Consider the following 22,135-nt stretch of genomic DNA (forward strand, 5'->3'; position numbering starts at 1 on the left):
GTAAGAGGGATAAACAGATTTGATAACTCTGAAGTTATATACTCTATATCTTGAGTTATTTATTTATTTATTTTTAAAGCGAAACCAGCATCAATTTAGTATTTCCATGAAATGGGGAGTTTTTAAAAAAGTTGTATTTGAGCAGAAACACAGTACTGGCAATAGCTGCCTCCAGAAAAAGATTAGGCCTGACTTTAGAATACAGTGCACTTTCCTACTGCATAAGCAATTCTGTTTGTTCTGCATTTTAATATTTAAAAAGCCGTCTCATCTACAGTTTAGGTCAGGGCTCAAGAAACATTAACACACGTATAATTCTCGCCATCAAGAACCACATCCACTAAATGACGGGGAGGTGAAAGAGTGTACATTCCATCTTCAAATCAATGATTAAACACTGTCTATTTTAAAAATCCAGAAATTCAGATCACCTGATCTCCATTATGAATGCTGGTTGTTGGCCACTTGTCTGCCAGAACATACCTATAGGGTCACCGGGGAAGAAGAGGTGGGATGGGAGAGACACACATACTCATGGGGGTCTGAACTCAATGACGGGACGTTCTGCTCAGCTTTATCTTCCAGGTGTTTCATTCACTATAAACATGATTCCTTGAGTTTTGAATAAAGCTTGAGCCTATTCATCATTGTAAAACAAGTTGCTACCAGGGTCCTGCATTCCCTAGTACTACCTGTTCCTCCTCTTCCTCCAATTTTCCCTTGTCTTGTATTTAGACTTTTATGTTAACAGCACCATTCTTCCTCAAGCGTCTAACACATGTCCTTTTTAGTTCTTTTTTTTGGGGGGTGTATGTGAAAAGGGGTCTTTGTTAATCATTATACCGTTTCAAAAACTAAGCTTCTCTCATACCTCAAAAACAGCTTTATTTTAAGGACAAAAAATTCACCAAGCTCTCCCTAAAAGTCTTTTCAGACAGAATCCTTAGAGAAGACAGGTGCCTTTGGCTAAATTATCTCTACTCACAAACTATTCACATAAATTTGCTTTAAAATAAAAACAACTACATGTCAATAGTTTGATTCCATTTTGTCTATGCAAATACCATTGATGAAAATTTCAATGGAAGTTTTCAGGGAGTGGAAAAGTTCCAAACTAGGTATTGAAATGGGACTCAGGAATAGGATACTAATTCACCGAACTTGCCAAGAATGATCTAACCCAGTAGCCATACAAAGGCAACGGCGAACCATCTACTTGATCCCAGATAATCCCTTATACTGTATCTCTCGGATCTCATCTCCATTCTGCAGTTTGCTGCATGAGCCTCCATTTAGGGCTCCAGGTTTCCCATTGCGAAACAAGGGGGCAACTTTGTCATGCTAAATTTGCTGCTTGTGAACTAAGCCCCGAGCACTTGGCAGATACCACCGGCTTCAGGAATGTTAACGACTGGAATAAACCTTTAAGGAGCGTTCCTAAAATGAATTTATTTGATACTGTTCAACTGCTGAAATTCTTTACCCCTCATCGCGGCCACAGTGGTGGCTGTGAGAAAAGGTGATCACACTGAATCATGTGAAAGGCGTGTACGGAAAAAGCAGGAGGCACTGCTCTCTCAGCTGAGGCTGAAATTCCATTTTTAACCTCATTATTATTTTGCACAAATATCATAGGTCTCACTTCCAAATTATTACTCAGTGGTTTAAATTTCTTATTCCGGCCCCTCCTAAGATTGAAATGCACCAATGCCCGTCAATCTCACAACTGACAGACCATGCTTAAGCTGGGAATAGTGACAAGTTACAGGGACTCTTTTTTTTTTTTTTTAAACCAATTCCAGGAGATTAGTATGATGCGTTTTTAGATACATACCCTCTGAACATTATAAACTCAGTGAGAAGCCAAACTGGAATATCTCAAGTTTGGAAGATGAACAATATTTTGATGTGCCAAGGCTAATACATTATACGCTTCAAGTCTTACTATTAAGACCTGTAGCAACTGTTTTAAGAGATGAGTAGAAATGAAACAAATGGTAAATGTTTACTCAGTCATACAGTTCTGAAAGAAAACAACTGTTAATTTGCATTAGCTTGGGATCACTTAGCAGACTGCTTTTTAAGAGCTATCACCTCTCAGCAGCCCATAAAAGAGGAAGCTTTCATTCATTCCTCTTCTACCTGCTCCAGCTACATGACACTTAATTTAAGTTTATTTCCTACTCACCACCAATATTCAACAAATCAAAAATCGCTTAAAAATACTGTTCTCTATCAGTTAGTTTGTAGAGGAGAAAGTCAACAGGCTCAACACCTAAGGGGTCAATGAAGACAGATGCAGCCTCTAGTCCATCTTCCAATATAGAAAATTCTAGAATGATAAACTTAAGGTACCTCTGAGCCATCAAATAAATTATATTTAATATCCCTTTCGTACAATAAGGACAGTTATCCTGCATAAACGAAAGTTAAATATCCTATATGTGGGTAACAGCCCCCTGTAAGTCATCTAAATGTAGGTAAATCTTCTTTGTGGAGAGTAAATTAGGAGGGGAAGTAAGAGAAAAGGCAGGCTAGTTATACTTGGGGGGAGGGGTCTGTGTCTCAAGAGGGGTCTGTAGTCTTTGGCCCTCCAGCAATTCCAGAACTTTCAATGTAAGCTAAAGATTCTTAGGGCATCCCTTCTCTCCATTTTCTCAGGATTTTAGGAGACTTTAGGAAAGCTTCCTGGAGCAGAATATCAGTTATGGGGCGATTTCCTGGAAAGCAAGACAAATTACAATTAACCCTGGCTAAAAGAGAAAAAAGAAGAGAAAAAAGAAGAGAAAAAAGAAAAAAGAAGTAAAGAGGACAAGGGGCCAAAAACAGAAACAAAAGAAAGGCTTGAATTAAGGTAAGTGATTGTAACATCTTGGTACCTGCAGTGAGATGGAGGACAAAGTAAGTCCCCCACAGGGTGCTCTGGTGGGGAGTGGGAGTTGATGGTAGATGGTTGTTAGGGGAGGGTGGGATAGAGCAAGGAGGGAAGGAAGAGATTATCAGATTTCGGCTTCTTCATCGGGGCCCTACTTGGCGCGAAGGAGTCTTTATTCCCATGCATCAGCAAAGTGATGTGGAATAAGAAATGTACGGAATTTCAGAAATTGGGGATCTCTAGTAAATAATGGGTGCCCTATCCCTAAAGAAAGAACTGCATGAGAAGGCCCAGTAATAGAAACCGCATAATAGAAAGGTTCACCCAGTTAGCCAATCCAGATGAATAGTGAGTGACTCACCAGAGAGTGTAAACTGCCCATTTTAATTTAAGCCAGAATGTGGTAGCAAAAAGTCACTAACACAGTGCTCTCCAGTATATACATATCCCTCTTTCTAAGGCACTATTACAATTGCACACTTAGATTTAAAGCTCCAGGAGCTATCCAATTCTAGCTTTTTCTTCCTCGAGATTTCCATTCCGCGCCTGAACTTCTTCTGTTGCTTGATTCTGTTTCTATTCTGTTTCTAGTTGGGGAATGAATACCTGTTCAGCAATACCTGTTTAGCAATGCCTGAAAGGTCATACAAAACACAAGAGGGATGAGATGGTAAGTGTCACGCGGGGTCTCTGATCCCGCGCTCCACACCAAAAGGCAGTATATGGCGAGGCCAAAAAGGAACACCAAAGGAGCCATAGATAGGGCAGTCAGACCACTATATTCTCACCGGTGGCTGGGTAGGAGACACAGGAAGCAGGCTCCACACGATCCGCAGCCTGCCGTCTGCTTCTCTGCCAACCAACCATCCCCCTTGCCAGTGTAGCCACGCAGTTATATTAGTGGCTAACGGCTAACTGGTTACAGCTGATGGCCACCCAGCCACAGCAGATGGCCATCTGATCACAGCTGATGGCCGTCTACTACCCGAGCCAGCACCTTTCCGAGAGCCTGGAAACTCCTCTCTGGGACTCTGTCCCCACAAAAATAATTTTCTCCTGTATTCTTATCCCGGGCTTCATCACAGGATCTTGAATTTTGTTACTCTTGGTGAGAGAAACCATTCTTTTTACTCACAACTTTGTACATACACACATTCTCGACTGACACTAAATTGCAACATACAACTAGAATGAAGGTGGCTGGTGGGCAGACTAACTTTAGAACCCTCCACCCACGTGGCACTGGGCACTATTAAAAGAATATCTTTTTTAGGAGTACCCAAACATTCCTATGGTATGAAGGGGTGAGCTGAATTTCACATCAAACATATGTCTGCCTATTTTAAATCGATTAGTGATAGCTATATATGCTTTTAACAATAAAAATAGAAAAAACGAAGTTTTTGGTAAAAGCGAATGCAGGGCTACTTGATTCAGTACTCAAAATATTTATTTTTGTGGCTATGGTCTAAGGTTTAAATACTTAAATCAATCAGAATGGGTTTCCTTATCCAGTACAAACACATGAATTTTAGAGGTTAATGTCATGGGACAGATCTACAAAAAATAAAAATGGAGGTTTTTGGCTTTCTTATATTAGCAAAAAGTCAAATGCTTTTTCTTGTGCTGCCTTTAATATGTTTTGTTAACCTCTGAAGTGTCCACTCAACGAGCCCCACAGCTCCAACTACTGAGCTCCACGGCTTTTCCTAATTAGTTTAGTAGGTCCTCCTTTCCCTTTTCACCAGCTGAGTTATGAGGCTGGGCCTTTTCTATAGTATAGCTGTTAGTCTTTGGACGTTTTGAAACTGGTGAGCTCGTGAGTCAAGAAGTTAAAATGGGAAGAGATGTTTGAATTGGCTAAGCAGCTAACATTCTTAAAACTGTCCTTTCTTGGAATGAGGATTGCTGGATCAGAACCTGCCTCCCGCTCCTGTAGGCTGAGCTCAAGCCACTGCCTCGATGTTCCCAGTGTTCCCTGAGTATCCCACCCGCACCCCCATATTCATCACAGACTGTGAGCTCCTTGAGGGAAGGACTCACATTCATCTTTGGGTGTCAGGTACATGGTAAACACTAAATAACAGTTTTGTTGAATGATAAACAAAGGAATCCTCACTCTGACACTAATGAATTAATCTCGGACAAGTCACTTAATCTTTCTGAGCCTTTGCTTTCCTATCCATTAAAATGCTTTCAGTTTCCTCGAGGAATGGTTAGGCTCAAATGAAATAATGAATGTGGAGTGCTGTATAAAAGCAATAGATTACTACAGCTGTTGTTAATAATTACCATTTGGATTTATACAATAAAACTGCACTATTCAGTGGGAAGAACAAGGGCGGTTTCTAATGGTCTCAACATTTTTTTCCCATAAGGAGCTTATAATAATCTAGTTTTCTTAGAATTCTAAAATGTGAGGTCACACCCACACAGTCTTTTGTTGTGTTGTTTCTCCCACATCTTCTATGCCCCCACTTCTAGCTCCCAACTCCAACATACCCACCTCTTCCAGGCTCTGGATCCTGCTCTGGAAGAAGTGACGTGCTCAGGTGATGTGGCTTGGAATTTTTATATGTATGCACTTTCATTGTGGCAACACACTTCTGCAGAAGGTGCCCTGGCTCTGCTGAAAGGCAGGATTCTGCTGAGGTGACCAAAAGGGCTGGTGGGACCTGATTGGTGCCACGTCTGCCCATCTCTAGCACCAGTGCTCTTTACTCTCCAGACCTCCCACTCCTTCACATCACCAGTTCTCCCTCTGCTCTGCTGCCCAGTGAAGGGAACAGAGTAGGAGAAAAGTAGAATGAAGAAAGAACACTTGGATATATATACTGGGGATGCCAAAAAAAAAACAAAACACGTATACACATTTTAAGAGATGTTATCGACATAATTACTTTTTGAAGTTGAATTATGGTAGCAATGTGTAGTATGATGTTCACTCAAAAGATGGCATTAATCAAATGAATGCTAGCGTCACTGTGCGACAGGCAGGACAGTCAAAGAAAATGGTAGAAGGAGCACAAGACCATTTTGAAGTGGTATTTGAAATTCGAGAATGTTTTCCTGACTTAACACCCCTTCACTTCTACCTATGGGGGACATTAAAGGATGTGGTGTACTGTAGAAAACCTGCTATACTGGCGGTACTTCGAGAAGAAATTGAAACGGCACAGCGATACAAGTGGACACTGTGGTCAACGTTGCCCAAGCAGTAGTTCGCTGTAATCAGAAGTGTCTGGATGCTGACAGTAACCACTTTGAATACTTCTTGTAATTGCAGAAGTCAAACATGACTTGTATTCATCTTTTGTTATCAGTATATATATATGTGTGTGTTCAATATATATATATGTATATATATATATAGGGTTGTTTGGGAGCTACTAAGCTGGACCTAACAAAATACATAGATCTATCTTAAAACAACAATAACAACAAAATAAGAACCACTATACTGATGTAATAGCGTCCCCATTCCTTATGTTCAGACACTAGTAACACAGGATTAACTGAGTTTAGATTGAATGGTGCCAGAGACTTCATAAGATAGCATTTATCCAGTGTAGAATGAGTAATTTCCATAGACGGCTGAATTATTTGAGAATCTATACAAGTAACTGAAACTTCAGAAACCCTGGAGAGCGTTAAGTGCCACATGAACCACATGTCCCCAATTCCCTAAAAGAAGAAAGGCACTGCAGGTGAATCCAGTGTAGGGGATTATTTTTAAGTCAGTAGAGCAATAGAAACACATTGTTTGCTTTTTGTCATCTGGTTTGTCTTAATCACGAACTAAAAATTCATTTATAATGCTGTATACAAATGCCATGTTTATATCAATATCATATGCTGCTTGCTTGAAATCGTATACATTAAAATTAAGAACAGAAATCCAAGTTAATGGTCAAAGACAACCAATAACAAAACCACCAAATTCCAGTTGTCAAACATCATTTAATATGTATATTACTGTTTTGTTTTTTAACAGTAATTATTAAAACTAAAGTGATATGAGTGTTTATGACTTCCTATTGAAAAGCCCAAATTACCGAGCATTCATTTCAGGTTGAAGAAAATCATGTGGCTGTCCCTGTGCGATGGCCTAGTGACTTTATATCCTCTTGTCAAACCTCAGCAGTTTTATTTGTAGTGATACATGCCGGAGAAGGTTGGAGGTTAAAGTTGATAGGAGGGGCAACAGGAAAATCAACCAACTCCTTTCAAGAGATTACAACCTTTAACATGTTTGGGTCTGTCGGCAGTTCTTGCAAATGTTACAGGTCTGGTTGGTGGTGTTTTTAAAAACTGATCCTCAAATCAGAGGTCAGATGGATCCAGTAAATGCCCTTTTACTTTGATATAATCCCACATGGTTAACGTACTCCCAGTTTATTGCTGCTGGATTTTTTTTTTTTTTTGTACTTAAATCTAAATTAAAAAAAAAATCTGCTTCTTTTCTCATATCTGAGATCTTGGAAAAGTGAAATTACCAATCCCCAATTCACGACAGGGCTCCAAAGTAAGGGAAGCAATTGTTGGAAGAGAAAAAAAAAAAAGAAAAAAAAAAAAAGAGGGAAAACAGGAAAAAAAAAAAAAGACCCATGCTGGAGACAAACTTTGGGGTCTTTAGCAAGGAGGCATTTTATTAGTCATTGGTTCCGCTCTCCAGGAAGTTGTTCAGATTCTAGCAGCCTCACCCTGAACGGAGGGAGATATCTGACTACAGTGCTGGCGCCTCAGTAGGGGATTCTAACAAAGTCACAAACTGAGTCCGAGCAATGACTGCCAAAACATCTCATTGTAGTATCTGTTTTCCTTGACTTGGAGTATTAAGGGTAGCCCAGTATTCAGTACTTCTATTTACCTTTTATCAAATGTGTAATTTGGGCCAGGCACTATATATACTTCAGCTCCCTAAATCCTCATAAGAATCTAAATTGTGCTCATTTTACAGATGAGTAAAAAAAAGATCAAGTGATTTGCCCAAGGCCATGCTGATGGAGAGTGGCCAGATGGGAATCAAACCTAGCCCTTCCCTCCTCTAAACCTGTGCCCTTTTTAGTCACTATACCGCTTCTTGGATTGTAACTAATGATGCAAATAATTTCTAGACTATCCCACTCCATGTTTAAATTTTTAAAATCATCATTAGTTGATTTGAATGCACAGTGTGGTACTGCACAGCAGCAAGGGAACAAGACTCAGCATGAAACATCCTTGGGTCTGGTATTGGGTCAGCATGTGGTTGGAAGTGGGGTCTAATAATATTATTGGATATTACTAATTATTAAGAAAAATGTTTTAGTATTTAAAGAGTTCTCTATGTCAAGGTAATTGACAGCAGTTTTATAACATTAAACACTTGTAAAATTAAAATGATTCCAACCATAAATGTTAACTCCATTCCTTTCTGTTTTCAAATGTTTTGTCCAATTCACAGATTACAGAATTTGATGCTGAGTGACAATCTCATTGGGCCTCAGTTTTTTCACCCTAAAGGAGAGGTGATATCTCTGGGAGGTCTTGGCTGACTGTAAAAAGTCCAGTGTTTAATTTTTTCATTCCCCTGCTTAATATTATTGAGTGAACATATAAAGTTTTTTCAAGGAACTACTGTAGAGCCATCAACCTTTATGAATGAAAGTAAGAGGAAGAATATAACTTTCAGAAAAGTTCAATTATAAATAAGGGCATGGAGTAAATGAAAACCCCGGGCTACCTGAAGCCATGAAACAGCTGCCTCTTTTTTTGTGAACTCCTGTAACTACACATAAATGCTTTAAAAATAAATTGATTCAGGAATGACCTGAAAGGTAAACTATTTTCTCATTCAGAAATGTTTGTCACAAGTGTTATGAGAACCATCAACTTTTATTTAGAGAGATAATATAACAAACATTTTCCGAACATTGTCACTCATTGTTTAAGGTGAGGAAACACACGTTGGTTAAAACATTATTATTTTTTTTTTAATGCACTAACTGCTAAGAATCTGCCAACAATTTGAAAAATGTTTGTTATTTCAAAATAGATTCTCTAAAAATTTCTGGTAGAAAATGTTCCAACTTTTAGCAACCCCTTACTTTCCTTTACTCACAGAGTGTCTAAGTGTGTGTACATATATATGTGTATGTACACATATATTTATACATGATATGTATATACAGATATGATATGTAGATAACAGATAATTTTGTTAATTTTTATTTGTTGGTTTCTATTTGATATAGATAAAGAATTAAGGGAAAAAACACAGGATACCAAGAATTAGAAGCCCTCATTTAAAGGCTCAGGGCAAATAAACTGGACACTAAAAAGGGCAGGCAAATGGTTTAAACGCCACTCAGTATTCTGAGTTTTACTACTTCTCTTATAAATACCCTCCTTTCCAACCCAAATTTAACAGAAAGGAATAGAACAACAGGTGTCTTTAGTATCCATGGTTCCTTCTTTCCAGCTCCACTGAACTGCTTCTGTTCCTTTTCCATTTTCCCACTGGAGCTTAAGCAATAATCTCCCACTTGGTTTCCCTTCTTAGTCTTTGCTATAATTCCATCACACACACACACACACACACACACACACACACACACACACACACACACACACACACACACACACACCCCAAACAGACGACAACAAAAATCCCACAAACCAAACACCTCTAATTGGTTTTCCAAAATGTGTCTGAACAATACAAGTATTTCTAAATACTAAATCTCACTGTGTCAGTAACTTGCTTGAAAAACAAACAAATAAAAACAATCTACACTGCCCCAGAGATAATGCTTGCAGTCTGTGGCATCCTACAAGGCTTTTCTTCACCCGGCTCCTATTCTCTATGCTCTTATCATACTAGAATGGTTGGCAGCTTCAACTCCTTCAAGTTTCTATGCCTCTGCACATGCTGTGCCTTCTGCTCAAAACATCCTTCCCCATACGTCTGTCACTCTACTCTAAACTGGGGCTTGTATGAATTAGCCTCCTGAACTTCCACTCTGTGTACTCCAGGCACATCTCAATCCCAGTTCTTTGTGTGCTGTAATTACTGGTTTATTGGCCATACTGCTGGCTTACTGGTCTGCATCCCCCATTAGACTCAGCTCATTGAGAACAGAAATTGTATTTTGGGGACTCTGTATTCATAGGCCTAGCCAAGTGCCTGGTTCATCGCTGGCTCTTTGTAAATTCTGCTCAGTGATTATCTGAGTGATATAATAAAATGACTGAAAGGCTAGGGATCTATTTAAAGACATGTCTCGTTCGAAACTTGACTGTGTGATGGGCAAGTTTCATGCCTCTTTTTTAAATTCCCAAATATTTAGGTGTACTTCAAAATACATGATCTTGTTCTTTAAGCATGTTTTTAATATATGAAGATCATAATCTCTACCCCTATCTGTCTAGTGGAGTGATTTGGGTTAGGTAGGGAGATGCGAGATGAACCTCCATAAAATGATTTGAACTATTTTAGAGAAAGCTATATTATAAAACAACAACAAAAATTATTATCCAGTACTATCACAACCTTTCTCGATCTCTACTTTGTAAATTAAATTTTTCTTAAAATGATGCTTTTTATTTAGAAAGCAATATACACACACACATACACACACACAAAACAATCTTTATTGCTTAAAATAATAGCAAACAAAAAAACCCAGGGATTCATTTATTTCAAAGCCTTAAGAGGTGTATTAAAAATTAATTTGAAAGATCCATTTAAGAACTCAGATGCCCAACTATGTATGGCACAGTTATGAATAGGATGTTTGTAAATATTTCTATGTCCTATGATTTGAAAAATTTTAAATAAGTAATATTTTAAAATGAATACATTTAACTGATATGAATCAATTCCATACTTAGACATACTAAGGATATGTGAAAATAATATATTCATAAAAATTTATATACATATATGTATCAATAATAGAATAATTATGTAGATGAGAAAGCAAACTGGATAATAATTGCTTTGAAAGTTCCAGAGACTCCTTGGAGTTCAGAGTTCTCTCCCGTGGGCCACGAATATTTTTAGAAAGTAATGGTTAACATAACAGTGAGATCAGAACTGGATTATTCAGACTGTAACACATACCAAAGTTGAACAAATTGTTAAATAAATTTAAAAGGAGATACAGTAAGTTGATGCAGGCCAGCATCATGTTTTTATAAGCTCAGCACTTATCACAGAATGAGTGCTTAACGGAAAACAATGACAAATTTACTTATCTTTTCTATGGCCCTACACCTGTGCTGATAACAAATGAAGTATGCAACTTAATGTAAATTATTTTAGTGGTGAAAGTAAATCACTGCTTTTACAAATGTTGGGGACACTGCGAATTTTTTCTCTTTAGCTTTATTATAATGCATAAGGAAACGTGAGTGTTCAAATTACATGTACCAGCTGGCTGGGTTGTTGTTAAGATCCAATTATCATAATCTGGTCATACATATACTCTGTAGTATACAGACAATAAGAACACACCCACTTACCCACCCTTTCTGCTTACTGGCTTAGTGATGTGTACTAAAGCAGTGGGGAATACTATAGGTATTCCCTAATACTATAGGTGCTCAGCTGTTTTGGCAATGTAGGAAGCTAGACAGTGTAGCATTCAGGTCAATAGCCATTTACCAGAAAAACTTCACATCACAGAGACTTCCTCCAGCCTAAAAATTCAATGGCTCCAATTACACATGGGCTAGACAGAGTTGTGCACGAAATGGCAGTACACTTGAAGGCCGTTTTCAAATGTAGTCTGAGTTTGAAGTGCAGAGGAATCCAATTCAAATGGGTAGAATGCAATTCAACTCAGACATTTATTGAGATGTATTTTACCTCAGTTAGTCAGAAAGACATTCCCTGATCAGTTGACTATGACTTGAAAAGAATATATTTATTCTTTTATTGCTTATTTTCTGTCTTTCCCATCATAACGTAAGCTCCCTAAGGAGGGGGTCCACATGTGTCTAATGCCTTGCCGCATTGCTAGTGCGCCCCGAGTGGTGAACACAGTAGGTGCTCAGTGTGTCTCTGTTGAATGAGTAAAAACATTACCCTTGCCCCCGAGGAGCTTATATTAATTTGGCGCATTAGCTATGGCAAAGAAGTAGGGCTCTTACTTAACTAGACCCCTGGATGCAGCTAGAGAGAGATAATCAGACCCAAGAACCCTCTGGCTTCTTAACCAAACATGGAAAGAACGGTAGCAAAGCTGGCTGACATTCGCTCCCTGATGGAGAAACCAGGATAACCTACCTCTGGGGTACAGACCACAGAGTTTGGGAGACGTACTCGGCAGCCAGCTGCTTTCTCCACGGAAGCAGATGGTGCTCTGAAAAGCCTGGAGAGAAAGTGGGCTTTTTTTGTTAAAGCCCTCACTGCAGAATTCCTTTTTACAAGTATCAGGTTAGAGTGACAAAGACTTCCCCCCCCCCCATTAAATAGGATAGAGAAAAGGTTGCAAAGTTCCTACTGTCAATCATCTGGTGATAGATTTCAGGAAGGCCCAGTAAATTCAGAGGAATAGAGAGGACACCAAAATTTGCAGAGACTTCTTAAAAATTCAAAATGGAAAAGATTTCTTTAGAATGAAAAAGAAAATATTTAAGGCAATAGGTTGATGTACTGCCTCGTGGTTTCTCTTATGCCTTGGGACCCCGAGGACGCATGTAATGTTCACCCTGTAACTAGGCCTCACGCATCAGAGGTGACAGGGACCCTAACAGCTGCCTCCACTGATGGAGAGGCAGACGCCAGAGATGTTTTGACAATTGTATCTGATTAGATTAAAACATAAAAGCTGCACACTTAGAACCTGATACCAAGAAGAAACTGCAGAACACAGAATATCTTTAGGTGTTCAGTCCATGTAGCAGATTACGAATAGCTGAGTAGTCTCTTCTACAAGCATATCAAGATCATTCCTGAATTCTCCTGTTTTAATTTGCTTCACATTTATCATCTATCCTAGCCACTACTGTTTAATGATTAATAATAATAAAAACTGCTAACATATCTTGAGTGATTACTATGTACTAGGCATGTTCTGTATACTTCACACATATGAACCCATTTAATTCTCACAGCATCTTTATAAAGTGGACTCTACTATTATCCTCATTTTTGAGATGAGGGAACTAAGGCTCAGAGAAGTTAAGGGACTGGCCCAAGGTTTCCCAGCTTATAAGTGGCAGAGTCAGGCTGCCTTGGTGGCTACTCTTCTTAAACACATCACTTTATTAGATCTTACGTCTTAAATGAACTTGCAATAATACCCTAACTCTCAGTGTTTTTCTTTCTAATCTATACCCCACGTCACTCCCCTGATGATCTTTTTAAAATGCTATTTTCCTAATTAAAATATTTCAAAGGCTCCCCAATGCCAACATGATTTCTCCAAATTCTCTTCATTATCTAGCTCTTATTTCTCCAGTCTCAACTTCTCCATGTCCTGACACACAATTTATACTGCAGAAATACCAAGGTACATACCTAAAATTCCCGAAATACAACATGTTTTCATGCTTTTCACCTTTGCAACATACAACTTGGTCTGTCTTTTAACCAGTTACCTAGGAAATCTCTGAGCTTTTCTTACGATCCAACTAATGGGTCTTTCCCACTCACTCTTGCCTGAGTGATTGTTCCCATCACCCAGCATGGGGACCCTATGCTAATCTCTACTGCATTTAACACACAAATTCCCTCTTTTACATTTTTGTTCATTTTACCAGACTGTGAGCTCCCTGAGGTTAGGGACCGTGCTTTTCTTTGATCTTTACTTCCTATCTGAGTCTCTAGCATACAACATGTGTTAAATGAATAAATAAAGATGCAAATAAGTGAATTTTAGCAATCTGCTGCAGTTTTGAAAGAAAATGAGTCTGCACTTGGAATACTTATCCCACACAGGTAAACAAACAATAGGAAAGCTCCAGAAGGAGGTCTCAACTCAAACACAGTGGGGTCTCAGAAATCTATGAAGATGTGAAGAAAATTGAGAGCAAGCAGTTCAGAAAATAAATCTAAATTTGAAAGTGATTTAAAAAAGTTCACATAATCAATGTTGAATTCAAGAGTCTGTTTAATTTTTGCCTTCTTTCTTTGTTGGCCATTGAAATCTGAAAATGTACTGACTTTTTGTTTTCCTCTATGTTTAGGAACACTAAAACAAGAGAAAATAATACAAACACTAAAAAAAAAAATGAATTGCTTTGCAAAAGCTTAGAACTCCCACGAACATTTATGTCTTGAAGTTAATAGTAAACTTTCATATCTCACTTTGGATCATATTATTCAACTCAAACTATATTTTATATGTTTATTACATAGATGTTTCACTTCGTCTTATCTAGTTGGATTCTTGATGGTGGTCCAGTTACATGGATCTCCAGTGTCAACCCTTCTTTACCTAGTACAATAGGTCATATACACAAGACATTTTTTGCAGGTACCTAGGTAAGTTCTATAAAACTTCGGATACTTGGTTTCATTTACTCTTTCCCTCTCAATTCACACACACACAAGACTGTTCCTGGCTTAAGAATAACATTTTGTGCTTAAAATTTGTATCTTTAATTTTCAGGTATTCAAAAAAACAAAACAACAGACCTGAGAGTCCTTATTTTCCCCCCAGAAAGTTCTTTGCTAGTGTTATGGGCTAAACTGTAGCCTCTCAAAAGTTCCTATGTTGACGTCTTAAATCCCCAGTATCTCAGACAGTGACCCTATTTAGAGATACAATCTTTATAAAGGTAGTTGTGTTCAAATGAGGTCATGAGGGTGGGCCCTAACCCAATATAACTGGTGTCCTCCTAAGCTGAAGAAATCTGAACACACGTAGGTACAGAGGAAAGATGCTCCAGAGATAGGGAGAAGACAGCTATCCAAATGCCAAAGAGAAAGGCCTTGAACACATCCTTTTCTCATGGCCCTCGGAAGGAACCAATCCTGCCGACACTTTTTTGTCAAGACAGCCCAAGCAAACCAATATACCTAGAGACTATCATTTTATTTTTCAATGTTGGTACTTTGTAAACTGAAAACATGCTTTACAAATATTAAAAAAAAAGTCACTTGATGTAGACGATAAACTGGTCTTTAAGGATTTTTAGACTTAAAAGATTTAGACCTAGTTAGAAATATTTCAGTCTCAAAAATACTGAAGGTAAAGTTACTTTGTTTCTTCAAGGGTTTCATGTAGGTAGCAAGGAGTGTATTCGGAGGCTACCTCCCAGGGCTTTCCTTTTTATGTTGCTATGCCAGTTCCTCTTAAAGGGGAGGTCACATATTGGAGTGGTCCTGGGATACATTTTGTTTGGCCTCCAGGTTTTTTTTTTTTTTTTTTTTTTTAAATGGAATTAATTAACAGTATTTAAAATGTAGGAGGAGACTAAACATAAAAATCTGGATTTTCAATATTGTTTGAAGAATTGGAAGATCTGGTCTTATTGGGCTCATTATATCTACATGGTCACAAGAGGATGAGACATAGTGGTGGCGGCTCCCTGTCAAAGCCTACTTGCTCTCAGGTTCACCATGGTTCTCATACTGTAAGCTCTCTGCCTGGCCCCTGCAAGCATTTCACTTAACACTCTCCGGTCTAAGGGAGGCTATCTGGGCTTTTCCATGAGGAGAAGTGTGGTTAGTTAGGTGCCCATATGGATGTATTATTTATTTCATTGTGGACAGCACAGAAATGGTAGCTCGCCCCCTCTCCTCCCAACCCCACCTCACTCACATCCTACCATTAATGTGATTGTCATCTATCGTCAGTAGTCCACACAAGAGTTCCCAGGAGGGTATTCCAAAGAGGACATTGGGTATTAGATGCAAAAACTGAATTTTGGTCAAGTAAGTACAAGAAATGTAGGGTTAAAGAATAATAAACATGTCTCCTTGCTATAGAACTTCTCAGAGCCTTTGAAATTTTTAAGGTAGTAGGCAACATTTTCTACAATCATTTGATCACCCAACCTTTGGTTTGGGGAATATTTTCCGTGAATAGTATTCAGTGAAATTCTGACCCAAGCAAACCCTTTCCCCATACAAAATAAAATCATTTTCGCTAAGTAATGTGGATTTGTGTAGCAAATGTAGCATTTTAGATGAATATTCAAACAGAATTTCAAAAAAGAATGAGACTTTGCATGATAGTTCATGTGGAATATTAACTCTTCAATTTTTGTTGGCTGTGACTTGTGCAGAGATGGCCAACACTATGGATCTTTCAAATTCAATAAAATAGTTTTGTATAATTCTCCATAATCAAAATGGAAATAGGAGGATGCATACATATTTCCACTTGGCTCCAAGATGCCTCTTCTGCCTGACTTTAAATTTGCTAACATTTGGAATAGTTGCATAATTAATTTTGATGCTCGATAGTCACAAGTAATAATTAAAATGTGTCACTGTGTGCATTTCTCATATAACGTTTAGCAAATTAATTTCAATATCATCTCCAAACCTACTAATAGCATATGAAACAATATCAATAATAATTACTATTTTTTAAAAGTTGGTGTTATTTCTCTCAGAAACTGCAGTGGGTTTCCTGGGAAAACAACAGGAAGAAAGGGAGAGGATAGCCTGTCTTGTATTCTTCAAACTGAAAAACTGAAAGACTGATAACTGTTTATTTTTATTACATATACATTAGATTTTAACATTCCTTCCAAATGTCAGAAACTTTGGGAACATAGAACGTTGATAATATGAACAACTGTGCCATTAATATTGGCATGTGATAGTTACATTTTAAAAATACATTATGCTTATTTATAATAAACCTATTCATTCATTCAACAAATATTTACTAAGAACTTAATACATATCAGGCCCTGTTCTAGTCTTGGGGATACAGCAGTAGACAAAAAGACAGAAATCCCTGTCCTTGTGGAACTTTAATTCTAGTGGGGCAAACAAAAGTAGGGGCAGTAGAGATCATGTGAGTAGGTGAAAAGGACTGTAGAGAAACACAAAGCAAGCAAGGAAGATGCAGGCTGTTGGGGAGGGTCAGGGTAGATGGGAGAAGGTGATACAGTGTCTGACTTTTGACACTGAACCATGTAGCTATCTAAGAACGTGTTTCCTGCAAAAGGGAGCATTCAGTATAAAGAGCCTGAAGAAAAACGCACCTGCCAAGTTTAAGGAACAGCAAAGATGCGGAATGACTGGTGCAGAGTAAGTGAGGAGGAATGGAGTAGGAGATGGGGTTACAGAGATGACTGCTTGGCTGTGAAGGCTGAAATCAGGACTCTGGCTCTTCCTCTGAGTCAACAAGGTGACCGCTGTAAGATTTTTAGCAAAAGATTAACATGATCTGACTTATATGTGATGATCTGGATGCTAAGCTGAGAAAGGTTAATGTCATAAGAATCATTTAGGGGTAGATGAATAAAATTTTTCTCTACAAAGAGTTAAATGGACTAATGAGCAAAGTTTTAACAACTAAATTCTGTGACCAGGCGGTACTTTTTCCCTTCCCAAATTTCCATTTTCCTCAAAGCCTCTCATTTTTTTATTCTGTTCTGAAGGTATGGATTTCTAAAGGATTGAATCACGTGATTGGCAAGTGTTCATCACTTATAAATGAACAAATATTAGATGTTGGGAAATTAACATCAACTATAATTAATCTCAAATGAAAGAAACAATTACTAAACAACACAATTGCTAAAGGGTGTGGCAAATGTATATTAAGATAACACTGAAAATTGATATGCTAAGAACTTAATATGGAATCTTAACATGTCTTACAGTCTCCCAATTAGAAATAACGTATATGACTATGAAAAGATTAACTTTAAAATTTAAAAGTACAGACTATATATATAGTCTTTTAAATTTTAAAGTTGATCATATACTATGCATATACATACACATATGTATGTCTGGTAATTTTAGTGATTTAGGAAATTAATCTCAAATAAAAATGATTTAAAATGGTTAAAAAGAGTGTTGTAAGTATAAAGATAAGTATATTTAAAATAATTGATATGATAGAGTTATAACATGGAAATCCTTACTTAAAATGTCTTAGTGTAGTCTACCAATTAGAAATAATATGTGTATTATTATGCAAAGATCAACGTTAAATTTTGAAAGTACAGTAAAACTACGTATCTTTGGTAATTTTAGTGATTAATGCTTTAATTAACAGATGAGGTACATGCAGACATATGCAATAAACTGACATAATTCATCATATTGCAAAGAATAACATGATGAATGCATATGTATATTGTGAATTATACAACACACATGCAAATCATATACTCATTATCATGCAGAGACATTATTTTTCCTACAGTCAAAATGCAACAAATCTTCAAGTACTACTCAATCTACTGCATGACTATTTAAGAACAAAGTAGTTTGTGGTATCTTTTGTGGAATAATAAATTAAACTGAGAAACTCAAGTTAATGGAAAACCAGAGCAGACATTTTTTGCGGCTACATCTCTGTATGAGCTAAACTGGAGACCAGTCCCTGTACTATGCCTCTATTGTTTCATAGCATCATTTAAAATAGAGTCTAGGCACTAGAGATTTTAATAAGGTCTTCAAATCCACTGCAAAATTAATCTCTCTCTTTTTTTTAATGTTGAACAGTGACTACATTAGTCATTGACTAGTCGGAAAAATAACAACACTGGTCCGGAAACAGTTTCTCAATGAAAGAGTAATTACTTAAAAACACAACTCTTCTGAGATTGATTTGTCTTTGAATGAGGTGTCCTCAAATGAAGATAATTTAAACATGAATACATTTGGTGCTTGGAAGTAGCTGGGAAACACTGATGCCTGAGCTCTTGGTAAGAGCAGACTAGCTCTCAACACCTTGACAGAGGCAGAGCAAGCAGGCTGAAGCTAAGCTCTCGAACAGGCTGAAGTTACTTGTAAACTGCTACTTATCACATAGTCAGGTTAACCTTCTATAGTTAATGCAACTTGAAGACATCTTGCTAATTAGGCTTTTTGACTGAACTCAGTGGAAAATAAATTAGCTTTTCTTTCTTTTTTTTTTTATATGAAAGTTAATGTTAAAGGGAAGGAACACAGTGCTCTGAAATTCTTACACCCGACTACAGAGAATTAGTGTTGTGTTAAAAGGAACAATATATATATGGACATGTTAATTAAGATAAATAGGGCAAAATCATTTTTTCCAATCATTTTGAACTTTAATGTGGGTAAAAGGGCTTCTGTTAGTGGCAGGAAGACTACTAGGTGTTCCTAACGTACGTATGGGTGAGATTCAATCAGCATATATGAATAAGAGAAGACCTTTTAAACCTATTATATACTTCATTGCGTTTGCATTCTCACTCTTAAATCAAACCTAAAGAAAAATATTTATAAGATTCACCATTATGTGAATCAAATATCATAGCTTCTGTGGATGACTTTTTCTCATCTGGGATACAAAGATAATACTCTTATTAGTATAGTAACATTATGAAATTGTATAACTTTTTAAGATTTCTTAAAAATGAAAAGTCTATTTTACTTTTTAATTAAATCTACTGCCCAGAAAGATCTTTAAAGGCTCTACAAACTACACTGAATTTTCTTATTGCTGACAGTTCTTGAAACCACGCTTGAATGCTTTCTTTATCCTTTGGTGAACAATTGAAAGATCATATGCTAAAAGACCGTGCTTTCTCCTTTCCTTGCCCTGTAATTAAGGCATTTTAATATATTTCCTCATAGTTGTCACAAGAGCAAACTATTAAAATTCATAGATTGAGACAATTTTGACTCCTATGATTATATAAACACATATGATATGTATTTTTCCTAATCAGGGATTTGAAAAAAATAATGAAACTCCTTCAAATAAAATAATTAATCTCTGGAAGGTTAAATTGAACCAGGGTTTCTTGTGTTGCCTTAATATATGTAAATTACCTACAAAGATAGAAAAATACAATGCATTTGGTTAACTATCCTTTAATACCAATAGGGTAAATGATAAATTCATATTACAAAAAGATTTTTCTCTAAATCAAGGTATATCTTAAGAGTTTGAGACCTTCAGATTTTGTTGTTATCATCGTTTAAAGATAAATATACTGCTGTATGAATGCCTAAAGAAAGCCAAGTAAATACAGACTTTTAAAATCATGGAAAATTGAGATTTTAATTTAAATGTACATATATTTTTTTCTTAACAAAGATACACTTAAAAAGAAACACATTTAGTGTAATATCCTTAAATTGGGAAACTATATTTACAATACAAAAAAATGTTTTGATAAACAATGATTTTTTTTAAAAAGCTTAAAATATGAGTTATAAAAGCTTTAAAATTCATTTGCTATAAATATAGGACTGAAATGACACATTTACAATGTTTTTAAACAACAACAAAAAAGATTCCTAATGTCATTCAGGAAGCTCCATACTTTTAAGAGTACAAAGAAGTACGCTAATAGGTTTCTGTCATATTTTGAATAAATGTGCATAGTTCTAGTTCTAGTGCATAGTGCATAGTTCTGTCCTAGTTCTTTTGTATATTAGAAGATACCAGGTTTGCTACTGGGTTAAAATATTGTGACTGGATTTGGTGTTAGCTAAGTAGATGATTTTTTTTGGATAAACTTTGAAGATTTTTAAAACAACACCTTTAGATTATACCTTATGATTTTAAAATTAAGATTGGCAGGAAGAACATATTAGAAAATATATTATAATTTTATATTAAAAACCAATACTTTTGGACAAGATTGATGTAACAATCTCCCTAACACTTTAGGTTTTCAATTAGGAAAACAATTTTTTTTCCAAAAAAATTTGAATATGTAAAAAGTAGAGCATTCCCTCACTAAATATTCGTCTTACAGATTCTATATCCCCTTCTACATTTTTCTCTCTCAACTTATTTATTTTGCTAACATTATTTTAAAAGAAATCCCAGGTCCCAAGTCACTCCACCTCTATATATTAACATACGTATCATTTTAAAAATAATGGACATTTCTATATATAACCACAATGGCTCTGTCATGCCTAACAAAATTAACAGTAATTTCTTGGAGTTAAGAATTCATACCAATCCATATGCAACTTTTAATGATTGTCTCACACATGTTTGTTTTTCTAATGGAATCAAGGTGCAACAAGGTCAACTGCATTGGGTTATGATGTCTCAAGTTTCTCTTTCCTAGGACAGTTCCTCCACTCCCTGTTTATTTTCACACCTTGGTCTTGTTGAAGAAACTGCTCTGACTTCTTTTAAATCAACCTGGGATGTACCTGTTGAAAAAAGTGCAATACTTGGCTGACAAACTGAATCCTGTCAAAATTTTCAAATTTGTATTTTGGCTATAGGGGCAAAGGAGCAAAACCTGAGCCATTTCTGCCTATTTAATGATCTGAATAATTTCCAAGAAGCCCTAAAACAATTCTATCCTTTATACTAAAGAGTCTAAAACTGTAATCATCATTCATAAAATTTGTGTTTTATAACATTATTTTGATATATTGGCAGTTTGTAAAATAATTTTTATTTAACAGTGTTAAGATATTTATGTATAAACTAAATGACATTAAATAAGCAAATAAATGTTTGGCAATTCCAAGTTTATGAATACTTTTCTTAGAATGTATAGAGAAATAATTGTTTTATAATCAATCTGGGAAAGAAATACAAGCTGGCATGTCTCTTAATGTTTTTTTTTATCCTTTGTTAAAAGTGATCATTGAACCAGACAGGAAAGTTTTCATTAAATAATTTGTGTGAAGCTTAAATATTAAGTTGAGCTACTAGGACAGTAAATCAGTTGATGGCTCTGTCTTTTAAAAACCTCATGTTGTACTTTCTAAGGAGAGTTGTACAGAAAACTTAGGAGATTATAAAATACTGATGAAAATCACAAGTGTTAGAAAAGAGAAAATGAAACTTTAACATATCTCAGTGGTATTCGTGTTAAATAAAATGTAAAAGAACATATATAAGATTGGCTTAGTCTTTCCTTGCAGCAGCGTTAGCTAATAAAACTTCAAAAAGATAAGTGATGTACAGTTTTTGAAAATCCAAAATATAAAGTAGTTTAAATGGAACCATATGAAGTGAAGGATAGTAAAGTGATCGTAGATAAAATTACTGAACTCAAATGAAGTAAATTCAAAATGAAAAGGATGAAGGGCAATTAAGTACCTATTTTGACAATTCGAAGTGGTCAAGTTTTTAAAAGTATGACACAGGCACCTTAACCTATCTATAGATGAGTGAT

At 36.4% G+C, this 22,135-nt stretch overlaps 1 protein-coding gene across 6 annotated transcripts in view; it reads right to left on the minus strand.

The window, feature by feature from the left end:
- CDIN1 (CDAN1 interacting nuclease 1) overlaps window positions 1-22,135 on the minus strand; it is a 221,473-nt gene that overhangs the window by 55,595 nt on the left and 143,743 nt on the right. The window contains exon 11 of one of the 6 annotated variants that reach the window (XM_033109083.1): window positions 20,906-21,155. The exons of the other annotated variants lie outside the window; for them this stretch is intronic. Coding sequence (XP_032964974.1) covers window positions 21,140-21,155 — 16 coding nt within the window. The 3' untranslated portion in view covers window positions 20,906-21,139. Of the gene's footprint in view, window positions 1-20,905; window positions 21,156-22,135 lie in introns of those variants that run through there. 6 annotated transcript variants of the gene reach the window in all.

The sequence above is a fragment of the Rhinolophus ferrumequinum genome, chromosome 6 (genome assembly GCF_004115265.2).
Source record: "Rhinolophus ferrumequinum isolate MPI-CBG mRhiFer1 chromosome 6, mRhiFer1_v1.p, whole genome shotgun sequence".
Classification (NCBI taxonomy): Eukaryota; Metazoa; Chordata; class Mammalia; order Chiroptera; family Rhinolophidae; genus Rhinolophus; species Rhinolophus ferrumequinum.